Genomic DNA, 27,999 nt, shown 5'->3' with positions numbered 1-27,999 from the left:
GAGTGCTTGTGCTCCCAAACAGGTGAAAGTGTGTCAGAAACCGCACCCCCAATTCCCTGACATGTAAACCAACCCACCAGCCAGCATCACAGTGCCCCCTACAGAGCACCAAGTGTAACTTCAAGGGTGCCGAGTCAAATCGCCACGAAGCTGGTCAGCTGCTTCCGCCTGAACAGGTTAGCATGCTAGCTAGCTAGCCCTCTAGCTAGCTACATTTCTGACCTTTGTCGCCTAATTTATGTCATTGTCACGTTTTGTCCTGTAAACTTTATTCTTGTAAATGTAAAACCCTTTTCTTGTAATTTTACAACTTTATTCTCATTAATGGAAAACTTTTTCACATCAATTTCCAACATTTTTTTTTGTAAATTGACTTTGTTCTCATGAATTTACGACTATTTTCTAATTAATTTACAGCATTATCGTAAATGTACAAATTTTTTCTTTTCATAACTTATTACGGGGCTGCATGGTGGTCGAGTGGTTAGCGGGCAGACCTCACAGCTAGAAGACCCAAATTCAATCCCACCCTGGGCCATCCCTGTGTGGAGTTTGCATGTTCTCCCCGTGTATGCGTGGGTTTTCTCCGGGTACTCCGGTTTCCTCCCACATTCCAAAAACATGCTAGGTTAATTAGCCACTCCAAATTGTCCATAGGTATGAATGTGAGTGTGAATGGTTGTTTGTCTATATGTGCCCTGTGATTGGCTGGCCACCAGTCCAGGGTGGACCCCGCCTCTCGCCCAAGGACAGCTGGGATAGGCTCCAGCACTTGTTATTACGACTTTTTCCTCAATTTTACAATGTTATTCTTATAAATCTATGTCTCTTAAGTGTCTCGTAACTTTATTCTTGAAAATGTACAACTATTTCTTGTGAGTTTGCAACTTTCTGTCAAGGATTTTATCCTTGTCAGCATGAGAACCTGTTGATAGACGATGGAGAGTGCCTTTTATTCACATGTTGTTTGCTTTCGGTTTCAGTTGGACCTTCTGGAGCAAAAAAATGCTAACCAAGGAAAGGAATGTTAACCAAGGCACCACTGCAATCTTTTTCAGTTGGGACGCCGTAGCCAGATTCCAGCCAGAGAATCCTCTACTCATCTTTTTGATGGTAGGTGATTTATTTGTTTGTATAATGCGCTCCTTTCTTCCTCCTTGTGCACCCTGCGGCGAAAAGACGTTCAAGCGCACAGATGTGTGGAGTTAGCATGTTCTGTTTCCATTTTTTCAACCAGTTTTTTTGTTGAGTTGTATTTTTAGATTGTGGCAAGGGCCTTGAAATGGCCCCTGAGCCACACTTTGGCGTGTGTTACAATAGTATAGGCTCCCAGTGAAGACGCGTTGCAGGGGAACGGTTTAAGGGAGTCCAATTATATTGAAACATAAAGGTATGTGGCGTAGTCTGGCCACTAGGTGTCAGTAATGTCCCATTATTGAGCTTACCATTATGGAGTCTGCTTGGCCGTTGCATACAACGAAATTTGAGTGCAACTCCACGGTGCATTTTGTAGAAAGTAAAATAAGAATAAGGAAAAGGATAAGAATAAAACAAGGAATAACAATATAAATATAAAAGTGGCAGGTGCTGTTCAAAATAAGTGTAAATATATGTACATAAAAAACAATAACCTATACAGTAACAAAATGTAGAATTGCAGTAAAAAACAATAACTTATACAGTAACAAGATGTAGAATTGCAGTAACCAAAAGGTGGAATTTCAGTAAAAAATGTAGTATTGCACATATTTGACCTGAGTTTCACTTGGATGAATGAATCTTATTGCACATAAGTCCAGTATTGCACATTTGAAGCATGATTGTACATAACGGCGAGGTGTGTGTTTTAGTTGCAAATTCTTTTTTATTTTTTTTTATTTTGCAAAAATAAGTATGTTCATTCATCATTGTTCATTGCAGTCCCTGCGCACCATGCTCCTCCCATTCCATGTGGAAGTGGTAAGTTTTTGACCTCTTTGTCCTTCGTCCCTTCTTTTCTTCGTTTTAATCCCTTAAGTTTACAACACAGTCAATAAATTGGAGGCTAACTAGTTAGCTCGCTAGTTTGCTAATGTTCAAAGCCAAGGCCGCCTCATAACAGGAGAGTAAAAGTGGGTGTTATTTCATGTCTACAGGTCTCTAATAATGGTAAAGATTGTATTTAGAAAGTCATAAGGAGATTTTTAAGCTTTATTAATGTTGGAAAATCACTTATTGCGATCTGGTCTGGAACCAGTTAACGGTGATGACGGAGGGACGCCAGTAATGATCCTCTATGGAGTATGGAGTACGGAGTATGCTAACAGCTTTGGATGTCTGGAACGGCTAAAGTGACTTTGCATTAATTCTTTATGCAGATTTTGATGTTTGGGTTTTGGTCGGCCCTTTTGGAAAGCTTCCATGATGAAAATGCCCCCCCCCCACACACACACTTAGAAGTTACTTTTTAAAATAGTTTGTCTCTTGGAGCCACTTCACCAAGTCCACTTTTCAATTCTATTAACATCACAAACCTGATCCAAAAAGCTTAAAGACCATCTTATAATATCCCGGGGCGGTTTTGTAAATGCATTTAGTCGCCTCACTATGGCATGCGGGATTTAAGCAGTTGAGTCTTAATGACCTATTATCCTTAATGGGACCCGCAGCACTGCCTTATACCCTCCACTTGCTTTTATGTTGATGTTCTGCCGTTCAGGGAGGGATCCTAAATTCATCCAAAAAGCTCATGGTGTATTTTTGTCTTCATTTCACTGCCTTGTTAAATTGTTGTGCGTGATGCGCCACTTGATCAACTTGGCCGTCGTCGTGGGATCGTCGAAAGACGTTTCGGATGTCTTGATGATTCCCGTTTTCACTTCCTGGTCGGGCAGTTAAAGTGCGCCATCGTAAAAACGCCCAAAGGCTTAATTAAAAATCAACCACTGTTGAGGGCCTTGGTTTTAGCCTTGAACCGTGAACAGGAAGTCCTGGGAAGCACAGGAATTACCCATGGGCTGGAAAAATGACATCCGACCTCGGAACGCTTTAGATTTCATCACTTGATGTGACTTCTCAAACACTGTTCCACACGTCATCCATGATGGTACCTCCTCTCCTCCACCCTGATAGAAATGGAATTTATAGATGAAGTTGGAGGATAGAAAACCTGTTTACAACCTTCTAAATACACTTTTCTACATGATTAGAGCCCTCTAGGCATAAGGTAACACCCCTACAATCACCTTTACTCTCCTATTACCCAATAGAGTAAATATAAGATAAAATAAGACATAGAAAACATGTTTACAACCTTCTAAATACACTTTTTAACATGATTAGAGCCCTCCAGGCATAAGATAACACCCCTACAATCACCTTTACACTCCTATTACCCAATATAGTAAATGTAAGATAAAATAAGACATGGAAAACATGTTTACAACCTTCTAAATACACTTTTCAACATGATTAGAGACCTCTAGGCATAAGATGACACCCCTACAATCACCTGTACACTCCTCTTACCCAATAGAGTCAATATAAGATAAAATAAGACATAGAAAATATGTTTACAACCTTCTAAATACACTTTTTAACATGATTAGAGCCCTCTAGGCATAAGATAACACCCCTACAATCACCTTTACACTCCTATTACCCAATAGAGTCAAAATAAGATAAAATAAGACATAGAAAACATGTTTACAACCTTCTAAATACACTTTTTAACATGATTAGATACCTCTAGACATAAGATAACAACCCTACAATCACCTTTACACTCCTATTACCCAATAGAGTAAATATAAGATGAAATAAGACATAGAAAACATGTTTACAAAGTTAAAGTGATGGTACTTTTTGGGAGACGCGTATGAGCGGTAAAGCGTAGCGCTCCCTTCCGTGCTCCACTTTTAGTGCAAAACAGGCAAACAGTAACAGGAAGGAGTATATCAAGATGGGACTTCCTTTTTTCATCCGCGTGATTGTGTCACCCCCTCCCAGCAGGAGAGGAGAGGAGAGGAGGAGACGCAGAGTTTGATGTGGTCATGATCAGACGCTGTCAGTAGATCTGTGATGCGACCTAGCAGATAGGATGGGAGAGATGATGTCATCGTGAGACGCAGCCCGCCGTCATGTTGTTGTTGTTGTTGTTGTTGATGACGATGGCGTCACCGCTCCTCCAGCAGGAAGTACATCCTCTCTTTTCTTCGCCTTCCTGTTCCGCTCTGGAGTGAAGCTTGTTCCCATGGATGGGATGGGATGGGATGGGATGGGATGGGAAGAGCCGACTCTAAAAGTTCTCCTCCAGTCCTGAAGGTGGCAGTGATGCATGTCCAAGTGGTGACGTGCTACTAAGCTATGATAAGAATAGCAGTAACTTATGACCATATGAGTAACTCCTATCTTATGTGTTAGTTATGATTTTGATCATCTAAAACAATCCAGGGGTCCCGGTGGGGTACACGTGCCAATGGAACAATGTGGAACACTTCCATGGCGGCATTCCTCCCTAGCCTGAAAAAATTCCAATTTTTTTTCTTTAATATTTCATTTCTGTCCTACTTAAATTACATTATTTTATCTTCTAATTATATTTGTCATCAAATTTTTTTTTTTTCACTTAAAATTTTGACTATTTTTGTAGCATTACAGCTGGCTTTTTTAATTTTTCAAATATTTCAACCTTCTTGAACAATCTTAGTAAATGTTCTTCTTGTAATATTATGATTATATTATTCTTGTAATATTTACACCTTACTCTCATCATATTCCAACTAAATCCACAACCTACATTTCCCCAAAATACTTTATTTTGTTAGTTTCTCTTATATAATATTCCAACGTCAACAAAAAATAAAATGTTACAAGTTTATACTCATCAAACTTAGACTTTATTCTCTTCATATTTTAACTTTTTTAATCTATTTTTCTCAACATATTAACTTAATTCCCATCATATTTTGACTTTAGATGTGACATATAGATTTACTTTATTTACTAAGATATGAGCTCATTCTTTCCAAAGCCGTGATTACACGTACATTTTTGTCATAACCTTGATTGAGAAGTAAGAAAAAGCAACAATAATGTGACTCGCGTTGTTTACATGCACGCCTCATGTCTATTCCGATGTCAAGTGGGCTTTGGCCAGGAAACCGGAGAGAGCAACTTCCTGTTATGTACGCTGTTGTTTGGTCATTTGCTGTCAGGTGTGTTTATTGGGGTTTTTCTATTTAAAAAAAAAAAGATGGCTTACAACACAACCATAAATCAAATCTCAATTTTTATTTTAATTTAGCTCCTGATGTTAACTAATGTGTTTTTACTCTTGTTAGCTTTATAAATATATACCTTCCAAATATATTTTTATAATATAATTAGAGCCATCTAGACATGAAATAACACCCCTATAGTCACTTATACAGTCCTGTTACCCAATATAGTAGACAGAAGTGAAAATAAGACATGAATGGCCTTCTAAATATACATTTCAGCATGATTAGAGCCCCCCACACATAAAATAACACCCCTATTGTCACTCTTAGACTCCTGTTATCTGATATAGTCGACATAAGGAAAAATAACACATGGTCCTTTAAGTACAACTTTTAACATTATTGGAGCCCTCGAGGCATTATATAACTATGCTCTTATTACCAGATATCGTAGACTTTATAGAGAAAATAGGGCATAGAATATCTGTTTACTACCTTCTAAATACACTTTTTAACTTTATTGGAGCCCTCGAGGCATGAAATAACACCCCTATGTCAAGTTTCCCCCCCTACTACCAGATATCGTAGACATTATAGAGAAAATAGGACATAGAATATCTGTTTACTACCTTCTAAATACACTTTTTAACATTATTGGAGCTCTAAAGGCATTAAATAACACCCCTATGTCACCTTTACCTCCTCCTATTACCAGATATAGTAGACATTATAGAGAAAATAGGGCATAGAATATCTGTTTACCACCTTCCAAATACACTTTTTAACATTATTGGAGCCCTCGAGGCATGAAATAACACCCCTATGTCAACTTTCCCCTCCTATTACCAGATATAGTAGACATTATAGAGAAAATAGGGCATAGAATATCTGTTTACCACCTTCTAAGTACACTTTTTAACATTATTGGAGCCCTCGAGGCATGAAATAACACCCCTATGTCACCTTTCCCCTTCTATTACCAGATATAGTAGACATTATAGAGAAAATAGGGCATAGAATATCTGTTTACCACCTTCCAAATACACTTTTTAACATTATTGGAGCCCTCGAGGCATGAAATAACACCCCTATGTCAACTTTCCCCTCCTATTACCAGATATAGTAGACATTATAGAGAAAATAGGGCATAGAATATCTGTTTACCACCTTCTAAGTACACTTTTTAACATTATTGGAGCCCTCGAGGCATGAAATAACACCCCTATGTCACCTTTCCCCTTCTATTACCAGATATAGTAGACATTATAGAGAAAATAGGGCATAGAATATCTGTTTACTACCTTCTAAATACACTTTTTAACATTATTGGAGCCCTCGAGGCATGAAATAACACCCCTATGTCACCTTTCCCCTTCTATTACCAGATATAGTAGACATTACAGAGAGAATAAGGCATAGAAGACCTGTTTACCACCTACTGAATACACTTTTTAACATTCATTCATTCATTTTCTACCGCTTATCCTCACTAGGGTTGGGGGGGGGGTGCTGGAGCCTATCCCAGCTGTCTTTGGGCGAGACGCGGGGTGCCAATCATAGACTTTTTAACATTATTAGTGGTAATATTTTGAGATATTTAATTTCAACAGCTTGTGGGCGTGTATGTGTGTGTAGCCATGAAACACAAGTACTTTGTCTCTCTCTCTTCCTCTCTCTCTCTCTCTCTCTCTCTTACGCTCCTTGCCTTCTACTTTTCATTGAGTGTGACTGTGGAAGAGCAAAGATCAGTGGGGTCCAAGCAGGGCGGACAACAACGAGCACCAAGTTCACCCTTTTTTCTTTTTCTTTTTCTTTTTGAAGCACGTTGAGTTTGTCAAGCTGCTCTTATGGACGACCTGTTGGGGACGTTGGCTTGGTCAAAATGAACGCAGGTGAGTCCTCTTTCTAACGGCTGGCATTTGGAAACACAAATCATGATCTTTAGGCTCGTTTTAGGGGTCGGGGGGGCAATGTGAAAGTATCACTAATATGTTGTATTCCAGGGGTGGGCAAATATTTTGACTCGTGGGCCGCATTAAGTTTACAAAATTGACCGGGGGTCTACAACGTATATTTAACACACACACACGCTATTTTATGCTTATAATTTTCCTTGAAGTATTTGTGTACTTTTATGTGTAAAAGTGTTGTACTATCAGCTGTATGTTCTCATGTCCCTTTTTCAGGAGCACTTTAAACATCACACCACATCAAACTATCTTATTTCATTATACAGTTTTTTTACTAAATAAGACATCCGACTTGCAAGTCATGTTGCCACTTTGTATGTTAAAAGTTGAAATACTTACAAAGCAACTGGAGGGCCGGATTCAAACGCTTGGTGGGCCACATGTAGCCCCCGGGCCGTAGTTTGCCCATCCCCTGGGCTAAGTTAAACAAATACAGTGTATTCGTTAAAAAAAAAAATTCAAACTTAGTCCCAAAAATGAAGTGATATAATCTCAGCTAGCTAGCTTACTACCAGCTAGCTAGCACACTACTCCATCCTTTAATAGCTCGACTTTTTTCACTTTTTTCTAATCAACCTAAGCTTTAGATTTTTCATGTTTGCTAAAAGAAATACTGCATGTTTACCACGGCGACATTGGGGTGGGAGGATCCCCCAGAATATCGTCAATATCAATACCCGTGATAGCATCAGTGTCAGGTCCATGCTAGCGCCATACTAGCATGATACACTTCAGGTTTTGGTTGTTGGTCAGACAATGGCAATAAAGGAGAACGTCATGGCTCCATATGATTCCGACTTAGAGAAATTCATTTATCGGAATATTACTGCTGATTACAGCAACCGTGACAATTTTTACATATTTTATGAGGTAGCAAATTCAGGGTTTTTATTATCTTTAAGATATAACCATGAAGAAACTATTTGACTTGGTGTGCAGTACAAGAGTACCACCTTTTGAATGGAAGTACCAAAATACATCCATGTTTCTAACTCAGAATAATACATGTGTATTTTTATATTTTATGTTATATTTTATTTCATGTTATGTCGTTGGATATATTTGTAGCTTTCAATAAGAGCCAATAATTGTTTTGTAGTATTTTGTTTTATAAAGGTAATATTTTTTCCATATTTTTTATATTGGATCATATTGTATTTATACAGAAATTGAATTTTTGAATTTCACAGATTCAATTTAAAAAATGTTTGACAATATTTTGTTTAAAAAATATATATTAATATTGGTTGAATACAAACTATTTGTAAAAAGTAGCAAAATCAACTACTTTTGCCAAAATGAAGACACATTGAAAGACGTGATGATATGTAGTATTGTACACTGGTCACTAGGTGTCAGTAATGTTGCTGTATTGACAGCCGAGACACACAAGCACCAGACTTCATGGGCTAGAACATCAGGCTATTATTATTGCCGCTCCCACAACAGGGACAATAACCCGTAATAACAACATAGCCGACTCTTGTGGCCATAACCACCTACCTCACTTCCTGTCCACCCACCCACTCGGCTCCCCCAGGCACCGGAACAACACACGAGCAAGAGTCTTATTTTCTGTAATTATGTCTATATTGCCATAAAGGTGACAAGAGTGGTAAAATAAGGTGTTAAAGGCTATGCTCTAACTACCTAAATATTCCATTTATACATAAGAAATGCTACTTCAAGCAAATTGACTTATCAGGGTCGGGTGTGGAACCAATTAAAGGAGGGATGACTTTACTGGCGGTTCCTAAAGTATGGTCCCAAATCATGAGTATGGCCCACCCCTGCGTTGGGTCGTCATGGACTAACTTTGCAGTAGCTGTGTTTGAAATGCACCGGTTGTTCTAAGGAGGCTTTTCAATCACAGGAAGCCACTCAGGAAAACCCCTTCCCTTATTTTGGTTCCTCCAAGGGTGTACTAGCATTGTGGACAGTAGCAACTTTATAGCGGAGTCGAGCCTTGACTCCATAGACGCGCTCATTCGCTACAATCCCAGCCCACAAATGATCTATTTTAAGGCGTTTCCTTTTCCTGTCGCTCCTGCAGACAAGCCCTGCGTTGCTCCCAAAGCCACGCTTGTTGGTGCCGCCCGCCCGGCGCTGACGTCGGCAGCCAGGAGCCCCAAACCCTCTGTCGCCCCCAAGCCCATTCTGAAGCTCCACTCCAGGGACCGCCTCTTGACAGGCCCCCTGGAAGGAGGCGTGGATGGAGACGTGAGGATTGCTCTGAAGGACGATGAGCCTCGTCCGGGAAAGACGGAAGAAACGTTACAGAAGATGGACGAGGACTGGAGACTGACAGAGGAAGCAGACTCCCTGGATGGAGCGTGGACCACCGACTCCGAGGATGCGGTGGAGATGATTGACACCACGGACGTGACGGAGGAAATGGACGAGGACGGCGGTGAGGCGCTGGCCGACGCGGACGGTCTCTCCATGGGGGACTTTTCTGTTCATAGCGTGGAGGAAGAGAAAGGAATGGAGAAGATGGCGGCGGGACCACAAAAACCAGATGAGTCTCTTGCCAATCTCCTCGGTGAAGCTTCTCCTGATGGTGGTGGACACCAAATATATGACACGGTGGAGCGGCAGGATGCCGTGGAGGGGAGTCCACTTCGCCAGCCGTACTACGTGGCGCCAGAGGACATTATCGATAAAGACCTGGTCCCAAGTTCTAACGGAGCTTGTGGTGTGGCAGGAAGTCCCCTGTCACCACGGAGGTGCTATCTCGGTGGTCTTTTAGCAGGGAACTATCTCACAAGTCATGGCAAGCCAGGTCCACGAGGATGCCGTGGGGGTGAAGACCCCAAAGTGGACGCCTTCTTGAATCGTTTGTACCCCCAACCCAAGTCGCTCTGCAACTCTCATACCTCAGAAAACCACCTGAAGGACTTGGAGGCGTGCAGTGATCCGGATCCCCTTTACGAGGATCCGGGCGACGACAGCTCAGAGGGTGAGAATGTCCTCCCTCTACGGAGGAGGACAACAGGAATGCGGTCACGCTCCCTGTCCCACAACCTGAAGAATGACACGGGGGGCCGCCTCGTTCACGGACCCTGCATGAGCACGTCCGTACTGGGCAGCAGCCCCGCCATGAAGATCCGCTCCAAACCTCACTATCTGGCCCTCTACCCGCCCTCGCCCCACGTCCACAGAGACGCCCGAGCATCCCCATGTGGAAGTTTCTCCAGATGTTCACCTCTGCCATCCAGCGGTCTATCCACGCCCTCGTCTGTGGTGGACATCCCTCCCCCGTTTCAGCTGGCCTACATCACCAAGAGGCCCATCACCAAGAGCACGCCCTCGCTTCTTGTCAACGCGGACTCCTCGGAGAAAAACAGGAAGAAGAAATCCCCCATCAAGCGCTTCCTGATGCTGAAGTTTCGTCGGAAAGCAGAGAGCAAGCCCGCCATCGTGGACTCGCCCTCATCGGAGTCCTCCACGGACTGCGGCCACCTCAGCCACAGCAGAGTGTTGGATCTGGATGGACACGGCGTCGGGAGTTCCCCGCATCTCCGCCTGCGTGCCGCACGCCGACCTCAAGTGTCACCTGAGCCCACTTCCGTCTTTTTGTTCCGACCGGGAACCAAAGGAACAGGAAGCTCCGTGGCGTTCCTCAATCGCAGCGTGGTGCGGGTGGAGTCCTTCGAGGACCGCTCCCGCGTGCCTTTCTCGCCGCTCCCCCTCACCAAGCCTCGCTCCATCTCCTTCCCCAACGTGGGGAACTCCGACTACGAAAACGTGGCCGCTGTTGACTCGGACTACGAGAACGTTCACGTCTCGCAGTGGAGGCCCCTGCGCCCCCGGGCTCTGGGTGGCTTCTTTGAGCATCCGCCGAGGGTTCTGTCATTGACCAATGAGACGGACGGGTACGTGGACATGAGCAGTCTTCCTGGGTTTGAGCACCAGATGAAGTCACCTGCACGGGAAGAAGAGAGGTGAGTGTTCATTTAGGCTGATGGGGCCTAGATGAAGCCCCCATGATGCTCCTGCTCCCGCATTGGGGGGCTAGTGTGTGTTACGCTGGTTGCCCCCCCCTGCAAAATGGATGCTGTGGTGCCACCAAAGGGTGACTCGGGTTGGCATTTGTCTAGTACATTTCTGAGGTATATATTTGGAGTGTTAAGTTGCTGTGTGATGATTTTAGCATTAGTCAGTAATGACCTCCTGTGATTTCTGATGGGTTGACAAGCTTGTGTGGAGTTCACTTGTAGTCTGTGGTTGGCTCCTGCCAAAGAAAGAGCTGTCGTTTGCTCACTGACTCGCGGGCAGCACAGTATTCAAAAGACGTATTGGCGATGTCATGAGATTCGAACTTTGCCATATATAAGCAGTGCCGCTGTATAAGCCACAGGCTTCAAAGTAGTGGCTTATACACCAGAAATGACAGTAAATATCTAAGTAGGTATATAAGTAATAAACATTAAATACCGTAGTGACATAAGGTGTACATAATGGTAGCACTAATATAAATGCTGATTCCTCTTCCATCCCGAAATAAACACAAGGATGTAACTGTACTGCTTGATGGTGTCATCACGGTTTGGGCTTGAAGGTAGAATGGAACGATCCCGTACAGCAGAGTAACGATGCTTTAGTTGTTTCATTGCCCCAAAAGACCAATTTAGCAGCTGGTTGCATTTTGATGTCAGTGGAGCAAACCGGCTCAGTCATCAACCCCAAGCAGAAGGACAGTGAGTACTTATGTCTCCTTAACGCTTTTATGGTAGTACTTTGTTCCCCATGTCCAGAGTCAGCGTTATAAAAGACAAATGTAGAACGTGTGGATGTGGTTGCATCCATCCATAGGCGGCCATGTTCTAAAGTAGACATATGTCCTTCATATGCGACTCATTCGCTTCTCAGCGGGGGATTGGCGTGAACGCCGTCAAGACGCAATTGCATCGGCGACGTAACGTAAGGAGGCGTTCTTATTTGCATACATCCTCCCGCTGCCTGTGGAGTTGCAGGCGTACGTTGAGGCTTCCCCGCAGGCCCACATGGGACCACTTTATTGGCCCCACTAAAGCTGCAATGTTTCAGCAATTCACACCGGCTTCCAGCATGTTTATTATGGGGACGTGTTTATTGTGGGGATAATTCAACGGCGGCTCGGACGGCTAATCAAACTGATTTAGCGGCAAATTACAAGCTTGTGTATGGCGGCCCCACGTACGCCCACGGGACGCTTAGTTGGGTGCCATCAGATCAGGCCTTTTCATTATTTAGCACTTTGTGAGATGCGGGGGTGTCCAAACTTTTGTCCCAAAAAAAATCAACGGACGGCCACTTTAGACCCCCCCCGCCCCCCTGATATGAATATGTGTGTCTCTGTGCTCCGCTCTGCAGTGCCTACACAGAAGCCTCCAAAGTGTGTCCAGTTGCTGCGGTCCCTCCAAGCAGCCCAGTTAGCGGCGCCAGTGGACCCACTACGGCGGCGGTGGAAGATGGCGTTGGCGCACGGACCTCCGAGGAGGAAGACGCGAGCAGCGAGAGCCCCTATGAGAGACGGGTACAATTGAACATTGAAGATTCATTCATCAGAATATCTAGCAGGGGAACTGCAATACTCTCCTATGTAAACACTGAGACTATAGACCAGGGGCGTCACAGGATGCTCAGTCCCCAGGACCAGACCATGCACGAAACCATTGGCAGATTTCGTTTTAGAAAAGTACAATGAAAAAATCTATGATCTATTAATTTCACAGACTGTATGACTGACATAAGGTCTCACTCTGTTCATGCTGTTGTTCTACGGAATTAACATGCCAATGTGCTGAAACCAATGAACTCTCTTCCTGCCTGTTTGGAGGCGAGAGATGATGCACATGGCGATATATGAATTATGCAGCTTATTTTCATTTATTGGCATCAAAAATCATGTCTTATTGTCCCGGGCATAGTGCCAACAAGGCAGCCTTATTATTTATTCTTAATGAGAATATGTTTTAATCTGGCCACATCTTGTGACGCCCCTGCTAATGAAGGATTATGCAGATAAGTAGCTCAGATGAATCAACTGCTAATCAAAGTTTTGGCCATTAAGACACTCGTAGCAATCCAATGTATGCTATCGCATGCTAAGCTGTCTGTCACCGAGCTAATTAATAAAAATTAATAAATGGACACATGACATCCACTGATACCGATGACATAGATGCAGTGTCAGTGTTTTCGTGTACTGCTGGATATATCGGAGCTCACCAAGGTTTTTCCTTGGGAGAGGTACTTTTTTGGGATAGGCTTTGAAAGACATTGTTTATGAAAACATCCCAATATGTCACCAAATCTCTGATTGGCTGCCCGAGTCTGCCTCAAATGGATTTTTTATTCCAGATATTACTAACACAGATGTAGTATTAGAATGGAGTCTCGTCTTCTCCTAAAGGACAGCACATACTGTGTGGAGGAGAACCAACACGCTTGTTGAATATTGCTCTTCACAGATAGACGGGCGATCGCAAGCCTTTTACATCGCCAAGGAGCTGCTGGATACCGAGCGACTGTAAGTGGCATCGCACATATTCATTCATTCAAGATGTCGTCCTGTTAAAGCATTACTTCTCTCTTCATAGACACGTGGAAGCCCTCAAGCTTCTCCAGGAAGTAAGTGATGGATCTGTGCTTTGTCCTTTCTTCTGTGTTTATTTACTACATCCTTGGTCCATCATCCATGCAGTAATTCATAAGTTGTATGTATAATCTTGCCAACATGCTGTAGAGGAAGGCAATGAAAAGACAATTAATTAAATGTGTTAATTAAAAGCTCCCATCCCGTGACACAGGATTTTCGGGAAGCGGTCGGCGCGGCGGCGGGCGACGACGGAGAGCCTGCTTTGGATGACGGAAGACTTAGTGAGATCCTCAACGAGCTGCCTGATGTTTACCTCCTGCACCGCAGAATCCTCACCGAGCTGCAGAACGGAACCCGGCGCTGGTGAAACTCTTGAAAATACTTCCTAAAGTACGCCACCGCCGCCTTACTCATCCTCTGCCAATTCAGGGAGGAGAGTCAGAAGATAGCAGACATCTTCCTCCGCAGGAGGGCAGACTTTGTGGTCTTCACCACCTACATTGGACACTACGACAGAAGCATCAACCTGCTGGAGGAGAGCTGCAGCGCCTCGCCTGCCTTTGCAGCCATCGTTGGCCAGTTTGAGGTCGGTGACACAAGTGGCATGGGGCGTTCAGGGCATTTGCATAATGATGCATTCGGATGCAACAGTAATGGACGCTGTAGGACAGACAAATAATGTCCCGGGAGACAAAAAGCACAGAGCGACATACGAGTCTCTTTTAGAAAGCCCGCAATTTATTTCACTGATCATAATGTTCATCAAGCATTAAGATTTTGCACTTTCTCAGGCAGTCCTTAAACGCACCACAATTATGTGCAATGAGATGCAAAAGTGAAAGCTAAAAGATTCTGTTTTCCGACGCTGCCACAGAAGAACACACGGCTGTTTAACACCATCCTTCCTTCTCACAATCACGGCATTTCAGTCAACAACGCGCTGGCCTCGCAGCTAGGAGACCCGAGTTCAATTCCACCCTCAGCCATCTCTGTGTGGAGTTGAATGACTGAATGAATGAATGAATGAACTCTTGTTTACGTTTACTACGTTTAGCATTAACAATGGTATAAGTCATTTTCTCATGGTGCAAAATGTCAACACTTAACACAAAAAGCTTTATGAGGGAAGCATAAACACATACATTGATTTTATTAAATGTGGGCTTCTTTTGTTTTGGTACATTTTATCTGCACTATCGCATACTTTTTATTCCATATTTAAAAATGAATACCAAACATGACAAGATTTTTTTTTTTTAACGTCTAGTTGCCACTGGGCCAGGAACGTTAATAAATTCACTCATTCAATTCCATATCAATACATATTTATGTATGTTTTTCAACACCAACACACAATCCTAGACGTTTTTATACGTCTTGTATGTTGTTTGCGCGAGAGGCAAAAAGAGGTGAGATCATGTTTGGTGCAGTAGTGCATGGAGGCGTGTAGCGTTCCCAAGGTTACGTACGTACTGAAGGGACATTTTAACGTAGGCACATGTGTGCACGTGCGGGCAAACACATGCGCGTGCACGGTTCAGTCCCAAATGTGAAAATGGTAAAGAGTTGATGGTGTTATATTCCTACATAAATGGTTATTTTCATGTAAACAACCATTTTTTACGGTTGTTCATGTCGTGGCATAGTTGTTGAGACATCTTGGCTAAATATATTGTATATGTGAAAGTTATGCTTTAAATGTGTCTTTTCACAAAAAGCAGTTTTTCCTCCCTTTTTCCTCTCCTGCTGATTACTAAAGAATGGAAAAAGGTAGAAGTAAAGCTTTTATCAGGGGAAGATGAGAGTCAAGGTGCCATGTTTATATAGCCCAAGAATCAATATATCGCCATGTGCGTCTGTTTTGGTTCCATAAAACAACGGCATGAACAGAAGGAGACCTTCCATCAGTCATACGGTGTCTTTGTCTCCATGGGAGGCGGATTGCTAGCATAGAGTACTCGAGTGCGGAAGAGTATCACAAAGTCAAAAGGACATTTTTCACCTCATCTGGTTGTGAATGAGACGCATTAGCGCCATGTTTACGATAAAACTGGAGAGTGACTTCTTTCCACGGGTGCCAGTACAGGCATTGTGTTCCCTCCGGAACCTCAAAGGGCAGACGTCAACGCTGCTATTTTTTTCCCTTTTCGGTTGGCCCAGTTGCAGCTGGCTTTTAACGTGGTTGACATTTCAACGCGGACACGCGTGCATTCTCCCTACTTTCCTGTGTTGGAAAGGTCTTTGGTCATAAGAATGGTGTGACGCTCTTCTCCTGTACCGTTGTAGGTCATATCAACGCCACGGAACATGTCGTCATAATGGTGGATGGCCTTAGTGTTCATAGTTCAACGAACCATGAACCATGAATGAATACGATCCATGAATGACCTCCGTTGTTGTTGTTGTGAATTGAAAGTAAAATGAAACTATTAAATATGCACACTAATATAACGGTAGGGGACATAATAGGGTTTGTGTCATCCGTGCCTCCATACGGTTTTTCATGTTCAGCGAGAGGACTTTTTGTAGTTTTTGTATCAACCACAGTTGTTGTGGTGTTCCAGTGCGAGTGTACCACAGTCGTTCCTTGTGACATGGCCCCCTCAGTCCAGCACAGTTTTTCAAACATTAACCAATTAATCATCACTACCTCCATAAACTTGCAAATATTACTCTTTTTTTGCCTAAATGAATCATTTCAAGCATAACAATGGCCAAGCAAGTTAATTACATCAATCAGAAAAATTGTCAATGTTGTGTTCTACGTTGGTCACTAGGTGTCACTAGGGGTCACTAGGGCTCCCTAGGGCTCCCTAGGGCTCCCTAGGGGTCACTAGGGTGTCACTAGGGTGTCACTAGGGGTCACTAGGGCTCCCTAGGGCTCCCTAGGGGTCACTAGGGCTCCCTAGGGGTCACTAGGGCTCCCTAGGGCTCCCTAGGGGTCACTAGGGTGTCACTAGGGTGTCACTAGGGTGTCACTAGGGTGTCACTAGGGTGTCACTAGGGGGTCACTAGGGGTCACTAGGGGTCACTAGGGCTCCCTAGGGCTCCCTAGGGGTCACTAGGGCTCCCTAGGGCTCCCTAGGGGTCACTAGGGTGTCACTAGGGTGTCACTAGGGTGTCACTAGGGTGTCACTAGGGTGTCACTAGGGTGTCACTAGGGTGTCACTGGGTGTCACTAGGGTGTCACTAGGGTGTCACTAGGGTGTCACTAGGGTGTCACTAGGGCTCCCTAGGTGTCACTAGGGTGTCACTAGGGTGTCACTAGGGTGTCACTAGGGTGTCACTAGGTGTCACTAGGGCTCCCTAGGGGTCACTAGGGCTCCCTAGGGGTCACTAGGGGTCACTAGGGCTCCCTGGGTGTCACTAGGGTGTCACTAGGGTGTCACTAGGGGGTCACTAGGGGGTCACTAGGGGTCACTAGGGGTCACTAGGGGTCACTAGGGGTCACTAGGGGGTCACTAGGTGTCACTAGGTGTCACTAGGTGTCACTAGGGTGTCACTACGGTGTCACTCGGGTGTCACTAGGGTGTCACTCGGTGTCACTAGGGCTACTGCTCTACCTGTAACCCACCAAAAGCTGAAGCTAAACTCTGAACCCGCAACGCCACTTCCTGTCCTCCACACAGAACACATTTACTGCGACACACCAGCACAAGTTGTATTTAACTCTTAAATGTCTTATTTATGATGTGTACTATATTGGTAATAGGAGTTTAAAGGGGACTATATGGATGTTATTTCATGAATTAATCATCTTAAAAAACACATTTAGGTCATTTTCCTTAAATGTTGACTATATTGTGCAATAGGAGTGTAAATAGAGTTATAGGGGTGTTATTTCATGGCTACAGGGCTCTGATAATGTAAAAAACTGTATTTAGAAGGTACGTAAAGTCTTATTTTCTCTTACTATGGCGACTATATTGGCCAATGGGAGTGTAAAGGTGACTATAGGGGTGTTAGTTCATATCTAAAGGGCTCTAATAATGTTAGAAAGAATATTAGAAAGTCAAACAGGTTTACTCTAACTATGAAAATATTGGATTTATAAGTAAGTAAAGCTACTTGGTGTTATTTGTCTGATCATGGTCAGGTCTCGAACCAACGAAGTGCCATAAAGGAGGGATTGCTGCATCACTTACAGGGGTGGGGGGGTTGTCTCCACAGCAGCAGAGTCCATCCGGCCAGTCCGTCTCTGTCAAGCAGCAGCTCCTGCAGGTGATCGTGCGGGTGGCGCAGTACCGCATGATCCTGACAGGTGACTAAAATGTTTCTTTTTATAAAGTCAAACTTTCAAAACTCATCCTCACTTTTGCTTTCAGACTACTTGAACAACCTGTCCCCTGATTCACGAGAATACGAGGACACCCAAGGTACACCAGAAACACACAAGCTCTCACGGGGGTCTTACTGTAGCTTTATGGGGACTTTCTTTCATCCGGCATGGACCACTGGCCATGAGGGGGTCAATTTAGATTTTATTCTCCGAGAGCCAGCGGTGGTGTTTTCTGCAATGACTGGGATTCATCAGCATGGTAGCAAACATAAAAAGAAGAAAGGGAGTGTAGTGTGAAACCAGTGGGAATATTCCTACTGGGAACGTCTTACGTTCCATGACTGGAACACGGGTGGTCCTGCAAAAACCCTGCAAAGACCACATCTCCACTACCGATGTTAGGTCAAGATAGTTGCCACTAAATAAACACGGAGTCCTCACGTCCAGCTTTTCCTGATCTCCAACGGTGCCTACGTTACCACTCTGACTTCATCCACGGTTAATCAGGGGTCTCCAACCAGTAGATCAGGAGCTACCAGTAGCTCCTAACCACTGTTCAAAAGGCTTGATTTGTTTATTATCAACTCTTATACCCACTAAATTAGGAAGTGGGGTTCGGCAGTCGTTCAGAAGTACTCTGGAGCACTTGGAAGTCCAATCAAAGAGCAATCAAAGCGGAGTGGGCATTTTGGAAATCCAGCTGGAATAGGTGCAGATTGTGGAAGATGCAGAAAGCTTTTCTTTGCGGGTTATTGTGTGTAGCTGCTCTACTGGGGTCCACATCTCAATGCAAAGGGCAGAGATGAGCATGATGGGTACTCTTTACAATCCAACAGTGCAAAGTGTACGTTCTTCACACTTTTTAACTGCTCTTAACATGTCGTCAGGAGTGTACTCCACGTACCAGGCCTTGTACTCCACGTGCCGGGCCTTGTACTCCACGTGCCGGGCCTTGTACTCCACGTACGCGGCCTGGTACTCCACGTACGGGGCCTGGTACTCCACGTGCCGGGGCCTTGTGCTCCACGTGCCGGGGCCTTGTGCTCCACGTGCCGGGGCCTTGTGCTCCACGTGCCGGGGCCTTGTGCTCCACGTGCCGGGGCCTTGTGCTCCACGTGCCGGGGCCTTGTACTCCACGTGCCGGGGCCTTGTACTCCACGTACGCGGCCTGGTACTCCACGTACGAGGCCTGGTACTCCACGTACGGGGCCTGGTACTCCACGTGCCGGGGCCTTGTGCTCCACGTGCCGGGGCCTTGTGCTCCACGTGCCGGGGCCTTGTGCTCCACGTGCCGGGGCCTTGTGCTCCACGTACCGGGCCTTGTACTCCACGTGCCGGGGCCTTGTACTCCACGTGCCGGGGCCTTGTGCTCCACGTGCCGGGGCCTTGTGCTCCACGTGCCGGGGCCTTGTGCTCCACGTGCCGGGGCCTTGTGCTCCACGTGCCGGGGCCTTGTGCTCCACGTGCCGGGGCCTTGTGCTCCACGTGCCGGGGCCTTGTACTCCACGTGCCGGGGCCTTGTACTCCACGTGCCGGGGCCTTGTACTCCACGTGCCGGGGCCTTGTACTCCACGTGCCGGGGCCTTGTACTCCACGTGCCGGGGCCTTGTACTCCACGTGCCGGGGCCTTGTACTCCACGTGCCGGGGCCTTGTACTCCACGTGCCGGGCCTTGTACTCCACACGTGCCGGGCCTTGTACTCCACACGTGCCGGGCCTTGTACTCCACACGTGCCGGGCCTGGTACTCCACACGTACGGGGCCTGGTACTCCACGTAAGCTAACCTTTAGCTTTGCCCCCCCCCCCCAATGGCTAAAGCGTGTCGAATGCAAACGTGATATATTGTTTTTCAGCTGCTATCGTGATGGTGGCAGACATTGCAGACCAGGCCAGTGACAGCTTAAGACACGGGGTGAGTATCGCAGTATTTACCTCCAACCTAGTATGACTGAAAGCTGTAGTATTCATAGTATCTGAGTTATTTATTCTATGCTAGGTACTTTACGTACAGCAGGGCCACATAGTGAATAATGGAAGGATGCAGCTTTGCCACTTGATATTTTGTAAAGCAATATGTGTAGATATGCTACCCAGTTATATATTTTAACCTTATTCATAAAAAATATCTTCGTACTTTTTTACCATATTATTACAACCCCCCTCCCAAATTTTGTTTTGTATGTTTCTTATAATATTGTGATTTTTTTTCTAATATTCCAGCTCAATGCTCAATACAAAAAAGAATATTTGTCCTTGTAATATTAGCATTTTATTCTCCTGAAATTGCGGCTTTTTTCCTTGTTAGAATACGACTATTAAATACAAATACTTGGACTTTATTTCTCATAAAAAAAAGAAAAAGTGCATCGTGGTGGCATTTGAAGGCAGGCCAGCAGAACTTCCCTTAATGAAGCACGTGTGAGACTCTTCTTCATGGCTCAGAAGATACCGACAAAGCCGACCGGGCAGGAAGCGACCTCCAACAATATGATGGTGCTGGGAGATGACGCATTCCAGTCCTTCAGTCCTTCCCACATGAGCTGTCAAGGAGCAGCCCCACAAAGCCTCACTTGGAAAATGGAGTCTCCAAAACAACCAGCATGACTTTCATTGGCCTTTCAAGGTCAAATATTGTTTTATTTGTCAACGTTTCCAATGAAAAGGTGCCGCAGTAGAGCACTGGAAGTCATGCTGGCCTTGATGCTGGTATTCACACGGTTTACCAGCACTTTTAGTGAAGCCCTACTGGGAACGGGAGCACTCCATTCAGTAGCATTAAGGACTGGGTCAGGAGGACACTCATAGCATTGCTATAGCATGTGATGCTAACATGCGAACATGAACAAGAACAAGAATGTCATTCATTGATTCCTCATCCTCTCAAATGTTGTGTTGTGTCAGGAGAACATGCTGCGTCTGGTCAACATCGAGTACAGCGTCCACGGCCAGCGGGACCTGCTGCAGCCTGGTCGGGTATGACTCCCAGAACATTGCATCGTTTCTCTCTGGCTCTTTTAGCCTTTACAGGATTCTCACCTGGCTTTCCACAAAAACTATATTAACCATAATAAGTACAGTACACATAGTAATATTGCCTCTGCTTAAATGGTAAATCATTCCTACGTAGATGTAAGTGTAGCTTATGCCCACCTGGAGGTAGGAAGGACTGCAACAAATGGAGATTTGACCAAGTGTACCTGCTGACTAGTCCTAATCAAATATGATGACATGACTATAATACCACATGACCACCATCAGGAGAACCAGAATATAGAAGGGGAGGGAGCCACCTGCTGTGGCCCAGCAAGGTGCACTGTATTCGGGCACACGCTCCGAGTGTTCTCTCTGGTAAAACTTTAGCACTTTTCAAATGGCGCAGACGTTTCAGGTGGTTGATGAGGTTTTTGTAGTGCTCGGTTCAACATCCACCCCCTTGAAGCAAGTGTTTGTCTACAAGTCAGCTCAGAGGAAGTAATGGCAGTACGTGCGCTATCTGGGCTATTTTTACTCTTATCGGTTATCAGTATGACGCCATAATTCCCTCATATGGGCATGATAACTATGGTGCCCTTACTGTATACTCCAATTACTGTGTAGTACTTTTCATGGTTTCTTTTTGTGTTTTTGTCACATGTGGGGAACGTAAGCGCTTGTGAGTAGCGGAGATCTGGTCTACATACTAAATGTGTATGTGTGGTCTGATGGTTTTGTGTGTGTGTCAGGTTTTTGTGAAGGAGGGCACCTTGATGAAGGTCAGCAGGAGGAGCCGACAGCCTCGTCATCTGTTTCTGGTGAGTGCTGCTTCCTGTTTGCTCTTTACGTCTTATGCTAATAGTTCCATGACTTTCTAGCAAGTGCAGCGTCTTGGTTGGTATGTATCGGTACACACGGACTTTAACGGGAGGCAGACCTCTTCCCTCTGGCCTATTTCTACCGTCTATGTCAGGACTGCTCTACAAGAGCCTGCTTTCCTGACCGGATGTTTGTGGATGTTGACTTCCTGAGGCGCTGACAGGACAGGGAAGATCAGAACTTCCAAAGCAGCTCCTCCTGGTCTTTCCTGCCTGAAGTATTATTGGACTGTGCTTCACCTGTTGGGGTTTCTGTCCTCAATAATGGAAATAATCTGTTCCAGTGGCAAGCTGTGGTCATCGGTAAACCTTTATTAACCGTGCAGTCATCCTTTGCCACGTCGTGCTTTGAATTTTTCAAAAATCACAATATGCAAAAAAAATGATATGCATACAAAATATGCATATTTAAGCACCTTTTACATATTTTTTGGCCAAAATGTAGCATGTTCAAGCGTAACAATGGCTATACAAAGTAAAATACAAATATAAATCATTCATTGTACAGCCGTCCCTCTTTTATAGCTGCTAATTGGTTCTAGGCAATAAATCTATACAAAATCTATAAATCTATAAAATCATTTTCTACTACATAGGATTCAATATGAATAAATATGAATACATGGAATATTTGCATAGTGACATACCCTCACCATTCATCACTGTTTATCCCCTAATTGGCGCGTTTTTTTAAATGATTGCTTATTGGAGTAATTTTGAATGTGATGTGATTTATCGTGATGACGTCATAATTCTCCCATATCGATTGGCGTGCAGCTTGTTTTGTTTGCTTTGTGCTGATCTTAGTATGAAAATGTACCACATGATTGAATTCATGGTGAATTGCTCCTTACTACATGTCAGGAGTATGAGCTCACAGTGCCACCTAGCGGACAGTGGCTGCACATGCAGCGTTTGGAGTACAATGAGCCTTGCCGCCCTCCCAACGTTTGTGCTGTGTTTGTGTTCCCAGATGAGTGACGTTTGTGCTGTGTTTGTGTTCCCAGATGAGTGACGTGTTGCTGTACACCTACCCACAGCAGGACGGCAAGTACAGACTGAAGAACACTCTGTCACTCACCGGGCTCAAGGTCGGCGTCACGATACCTTTAGTATACTTTTAATGATCTTTCTTCTTTACAGACAGTACAAAGTCTTTGAATATTTTTATCACATGCATCAATCGTAGAATTATTAGTTTATAATACTGTTGTTTTTAACAGTTAGTGAACTATTAGCTGTAAGCAATTCAGATGAAGAAGAAACAGTAGATGCCTGCATCATTGATGGAGGTGCACCTGGATTACTGATACTTGTGTATCAATATGGGGCAAAGAAAGAAGTGAAATACGTCAGTAATTCCCTTGGGACGTGTGTAATATCACTAAGTACTAACTACTACCACTAACTCCAATGAAACTAGTCGTCTTGTGTGCTTCCAGGTTACGAAAGCCATCATAGAAAATGTCCAGAACGCACTGAGGATGGAGGGGACGGACATTTCCATCACTTTGTCTGCAAGGTGCGATGCTCATTCCGTCCTCATGATTCCCAGTATTTGTCTAGTAAGGCTGCGTTCGTTTGCCCAGCTCCTTCCTTGAACGAGAGGACTGGTTTTACGCTCTGAGCCGCACCGTGAGTGAACACAACCGAGGATGCGTGCAATCAGACGACTGCTCAGGAGAGGTGAGGATGTCTCTTTAACGCCGCTGCCCTCGCCATCGCTAATGCCACCTGCTAATGTATGTTTAGGTCAGGGATGGTCTTGGGCTCGCGTTAGGAGAAAAGCCCCCCACGCTGGTCCCCGTGTCCCAAGCGATGATGTGCATGAACTGCACTTCGGACTTCAGCCTGACTCTGCGTCGACACCACTGCCACAGCTGTGGGAGGGTACGCCACCATGCTAACGCGCGCCATCACATGCGCCAATCATAATAACAATAAGTGTGAAGCGTCCCTGCGGGGGCCCTCCTGCCGGCAGATTGTTTGCAGGAGCTGCTCCAGGAACAGATATCCTCTCAAGTACTTGAAGGACCGCATGGCCAAAGTCTGCGACCACTGTTACAAGGAGCTGAAGAAGAGAGGTGGGGACACCAAACATTATATTTATTACCATCACATACTTCACCTAAATACCACAATTATCCTACAAAAACAAATATTATATACATCATAAATAAATGTATGAGTAATGTATGTAAGGTTAAGGCCTTGGACTCCACATCCAATGGGGTCTTCCCATGCGGGTTCTAACCCTGCTGGCAGCGGTGGTGGTGCTTGCTTTAGGTGGATGGATGGATGGATAGATAGATAGATAGATAGATAGATAGATAGATAGATAGATAGATAGACTTTATTGTCATTGCACAATAACACAGCAGTGAAATTGCCAACGAAATACCGTATAATAATAATAATATGGACAATAAATAGATGACATCAGATATGAACAACAATATACAGCGTAAACAGTAAATTGCACAAATAATTTTCTTAATTGCACATTTAGAATAAGTAATAATAATGAAAAGTTTTGGTGTGGGCAGGTAGAGGGGCTTATTTGGCACTGAGCAGTCTGATGGCCACTGGGAAGTAGCTGTCTCTTGCTGTGTCATTTCTCCCACGACTTTATCGGCTCCAACACGTTTCTTTGTCTAGCGTGCCTCATGCTTCAGAGACATCATCAAATGTTGAGTAAAAAGATGAAATCTGACATATTTGTGATCTAAATGATGCATTTTAGATCACTGACTGAATGAATGTCTAAATGAAGTAAAATAGTAAAATAGAAGACACACTGACAGAAGTTGTGATGATATTTATGTAGTATTATACACTGGACACTAGGTGTCATTAAGGCTGCTGTAATGTCGGTTGAGACACACAAGCACCAGACTTGGTGGCCCCTTGAGATGCAGCGTGTGTGTGTGGGGGGGGGGGGTAAAATATAAGACACACTGACAGAAGTTGTGATGATATTTATGTAGTATTATACACTGGACACTAGGTGTCATTAAGGCTGCTGTAATGTTGGTTGAGACACACAAGCACCAGACTTGGTGGCCCCTTGAGATGCAGCGTGTGTGTGTGGGGGGGGGGGGAATAAAATAGAAGACACACTGACAGAAGTTGTGATGATATGTATGTAGTATTATACACTGGACACTAGGTGTCATTAAGGATGCTGTAATGTTGGTTGAGACACACAAGCACCAGACTTGATGGCCCCTTGAGATTAGTAAAACAAGGAGCACCTGTATTGGTGACCAGATGCTCCAACTGGACCTTCTGGTTACGTGGCTGTGATGGCCGAGAGGTTAAGGCCTTGGACTCCAGATCCAATGGGGTCTTCCCGTGCGGGTTCCAACCCTGCTCACAGCGTTGGTGTCCCTTCCTTTAAATATGTCTGCTTCTTTTAAGAACAGTGAAATATTATTGTAATGTGTGTCCACTGCAGGAGAAGACACATCTGCCCTCCCGGCCGAGAGCAGCCCTCGTCTGAGCCGCCCCAGTCGCCCCCTCTCCTCCGTCTTCCATAGCCTCCATCCTCCAAACATTTGGAGGCATCGCAAGGGCACCCTCTCCTTCAACCATCAGGTGCACCAGCGAGACCGGGTCGGGTTGCACACTGCTCAAAGAGCCAGGAGTGACTCGGCGCCTGTCGCCTTCTGCAGGTGAGCGTGTCTGATGAGGGCTCCATGAGTGGCAGTTTGCATCGCAGCAAGAAGAGCAAGAGGAACTGGAAGAGACTGTGGTTCCTGCTGAAAGACAAGGTCCTCTACACCTACAGAGGCCAAGAGGTGAGGGACTCGTGCGCTCCCCTCCGAGCTCCTCATCACGCCATGAAAGCGGCCATCTTGTCTGTTTGTGCAGGAGACGGTGGCGTCGGAGAGTTTGCCCTTGTTGGGCTTCACGGTGAAGTTACCCGACACCCACCAAGGTGACCAAGACGCCAACGTCTTCCAACTGTACCACAAAAATACTTTGTACTACACCTTTAAAGCCGAGGACAAGTACACGGCCCGAAGGTGAGACGTTTTCATCTTTTCTATGTACTGGTACTGCACATGTTGTGTATACGATGTTGTTAATGGGTACAACCCGCTCACTACACAGGTGGGTCAACGCCATGGAGGAAGCCACCCTTTTATAGGACCAGGCAGCGTGGACGACTAGGGGACACTTTCACCTTCTTTTGTCTGCAACCTCCTGCCAGCAGGTGTGATGCTGTGCACCACCTGCCGTGTCATGTGACCTCTATCTCCATCCGCCGCTTTTTTTTTTTTTTCTCCTGCCCGTGACGTCAGCAACCTTATCAGCCAGTCTGGAAAGTTAGCCAGAGACCTCCGTGGCGGCTGCTCGGAGCGTGTACCCGAATACAGTGCACCTTGCTGGGCCACAGCGGCCGGCTCCTCCCCCTCTATACTCTGGTTCTCCTTGTCCTGATAGCCTGGATGTGCTGGTAATGTCATCATATCTGATTAGGACGCTCGGCTTGGTCAAGTCCTCATTTGTTCCAGTCCTCCTTACCTCCAGGTGGGCACATTTTAAAAGTAGATATCAAATAATTATCGGTTATCGGTATCATGTGGGTCTTGAGGAGGAGAAGGTTAATATATTCCTTTTCTAAAGAAGCATCTGCTGTAAGGGTTCATGCGGGGGGGGGTTGCCGTGACATAAAAAGGTCCGTGTATAATGTCAGCACACCCCACGGTTTGGACTTTGTGCTGTTTGGACTTGTTGATGTATTGAGCTTATTTCTAAAAGGATTCTATTAAAAACCAAGCAAAGGGGAAAGATAACAATGGCAGCCATCTGTGTCCCGCTAATGGCTGCCGGTCATAATATTGACATTTGGCAGGCTGTTATTGACTTGGTGGTACTCTGTCCTTGCAGAAGGACACGCTACATATATGTACAGGATATACAGGATATACAGGATATATAGGATATACAGGATATACAGGATATATAGGATATACAGGATATACGTACACGAATGCCAACATTGGCCCTAAAGCGCTCACACTGCCCCTTACACACAAGTCAGCCATGCCTGCTCCGCTTCTCCTCTCCGCCGCCCCCCCTTGAGGTTTGCTGACCCAGAATATAGTCAAGCAGGGGGGCCTTCTTTCTGGGGCTGCTGAGAAACTGTTGACAGGTTGGTCCTACATGGAGCATGGAGGGCGCAGCCTCCGTTACCCAAATCCTAGCCCTCATTCTGATGCTTTTTATTTGGATCACTTACAGGGCCTGACCCCACACGGTCCTTTATGACATTATGGCGCTTAATTGGTTCCAGCCCCCCCCCCCCATAAATGAATTTCCACAATATTGGACTCAATGTTAATAAATGGAATCTATTTGGAATTAGAGCATAGAAAACTACATACCTTTTTAACATGATTAGAGCCCTGCAGACATGAAATAGCACCCCTATAGTCACCTTTACACAGTCGAGTCGAGGTGAGTCAATGTGCTGTTAACGATGCTAAGCCTTTGTATGCAAATTAGGCGGCGATTATCACCAATTGTCGTATGTGTGCCTGTGTATTATGCTGACGTTTTGACGTGCTAGCTAGCCTGTTGGCGCCCATTTTGTGGTGAAGCCAATCTTGTGTGTGTATAAAGACCACGTGCTCCTTTAAGCTAGCATTGACATTTATGTTGATGTTCATTTCTGACAGAAACCAGACTCCTTGAGATGTCATACCATCACAAATGACCCTGGTGGATGGGAAGTGGACTGGAGATAAATAAAGTCCATATAGTTCTGTTATTGTTACCAGAGTTCTGGTGTGGAGGAGGGGCTCCAGCGACCCCCCCACCCCAACTACTATACCAGGGGTGAGCAAACTTTTTGACTCACGGGCCGCATTGATATAACAAAATTTCCGGGGGGGCAGACTATATATTTTACACGTAACAGTCCACCTGGTATTATTGTATCTGTAAAATTGTCATGCAATCTGCTATTATTATTTATTTTATATTTATATTTAAATATTAAAAATATATATATTAAAAAAATAATATTATAATAATTAAAATAAAATTAAAATAATAATTATTATATTATTATTATGTAAAATGTGCAAATATAACAATATTATTA

The 27,999-nt window shown here is 44.7% G+C and overlaps 1 protein-coding gene and 1 non-coding gene across 9 annotated transcripts; both read left to right on the top strand.

The window, feature by feature from the left end:
- Positions 1-20: 20 nt before the first annotated feature.
- On the top strand, positions 21-27,978 carry LOC131106222 (FYVE, RhoGEF and PH domain-containing protein 5-like). Of its 8 annotated transcripts, none has more exons than XM_058055094.1 (24): positions 21-153; positions 984-1,113; positions 1,921-1,959; positions 7,023-7,093; positions 9,225-11,115; positions 12,527-12,689; positions 13,627-13,685; positions 13,756-13,786; positions 13,966-14,117; positions 14,184-14,340; positions 17,925-18,015; positions 18,080-18,130; positions 19,887-19,945; positions 20,935-21,006; positions 21,756-21,824; positions 22,892-22,975; positions 23,327-23,406; positions 23,474-23,570; positions 23,637-23,774; positions 23,866-23,968; positions 25,342-25,481; positions 25,559-25,684; positions 25,734-25,912; positions 26,001-27,978. In XM_058055094.1, the coding sequence occupies exons 3-24, from the start codon at positions 1,949-1,951 to the stop codon at positions 26,035-26,037; spliced, it is 3,861 nt and encodes a 1,286-aa protein (XP_057911077.1). In that variant the 5' UTR covers positions 21-153; positions 984-1,113; positions 1,921-1,948; the 3' UTR covers positions 26,038-27,978. The 8 variants fall into 8 exon arrangements, 7 of the variants coding, with proteins under 7 accessions (XP_057911077.1, XP_057911079.1, XP_057911075.1 ...); XM_058055096.1 differs by having other exon boundaries at positions 28-176; positions 17,928-18,015; XM_058055092.1 differs by having other exon boundaries at positions 28-176.
- On the top strand, positions 25,184-25,265 carry trnaw-cca (transfer RNA tryptophan (anticodon CCA)). The gene has a single exon. It is a non-coding gene; the product is annotated as a tRNA-Trp (tRNA).
- Positions 27,979-27,999: the final 21 nt, after the last annotated feature.

The sequence above is a fragment of the Doryrhamphus excisus genome, chromosome 18 (genome assembly GCF_030265055.1).
Source record: "Doryrhamphus excisus isolate RoL2022-K1 chromosome 18, RoL_Dexc_1.0, whole genome shotgun sequence".
In the NCBI taxonomy this organism is placed as follows: Eukaryota; Metazoa; Chordata; class Actinopteri; order Syngnathiformes; family Syngnathidae; genus Doryrhamphus; species Doryrhamphus excisus.
Note: the sequence above shows the minus strand (reverse complement) of the source record. Positions and strands in the feature narration are given on the sequence as shown.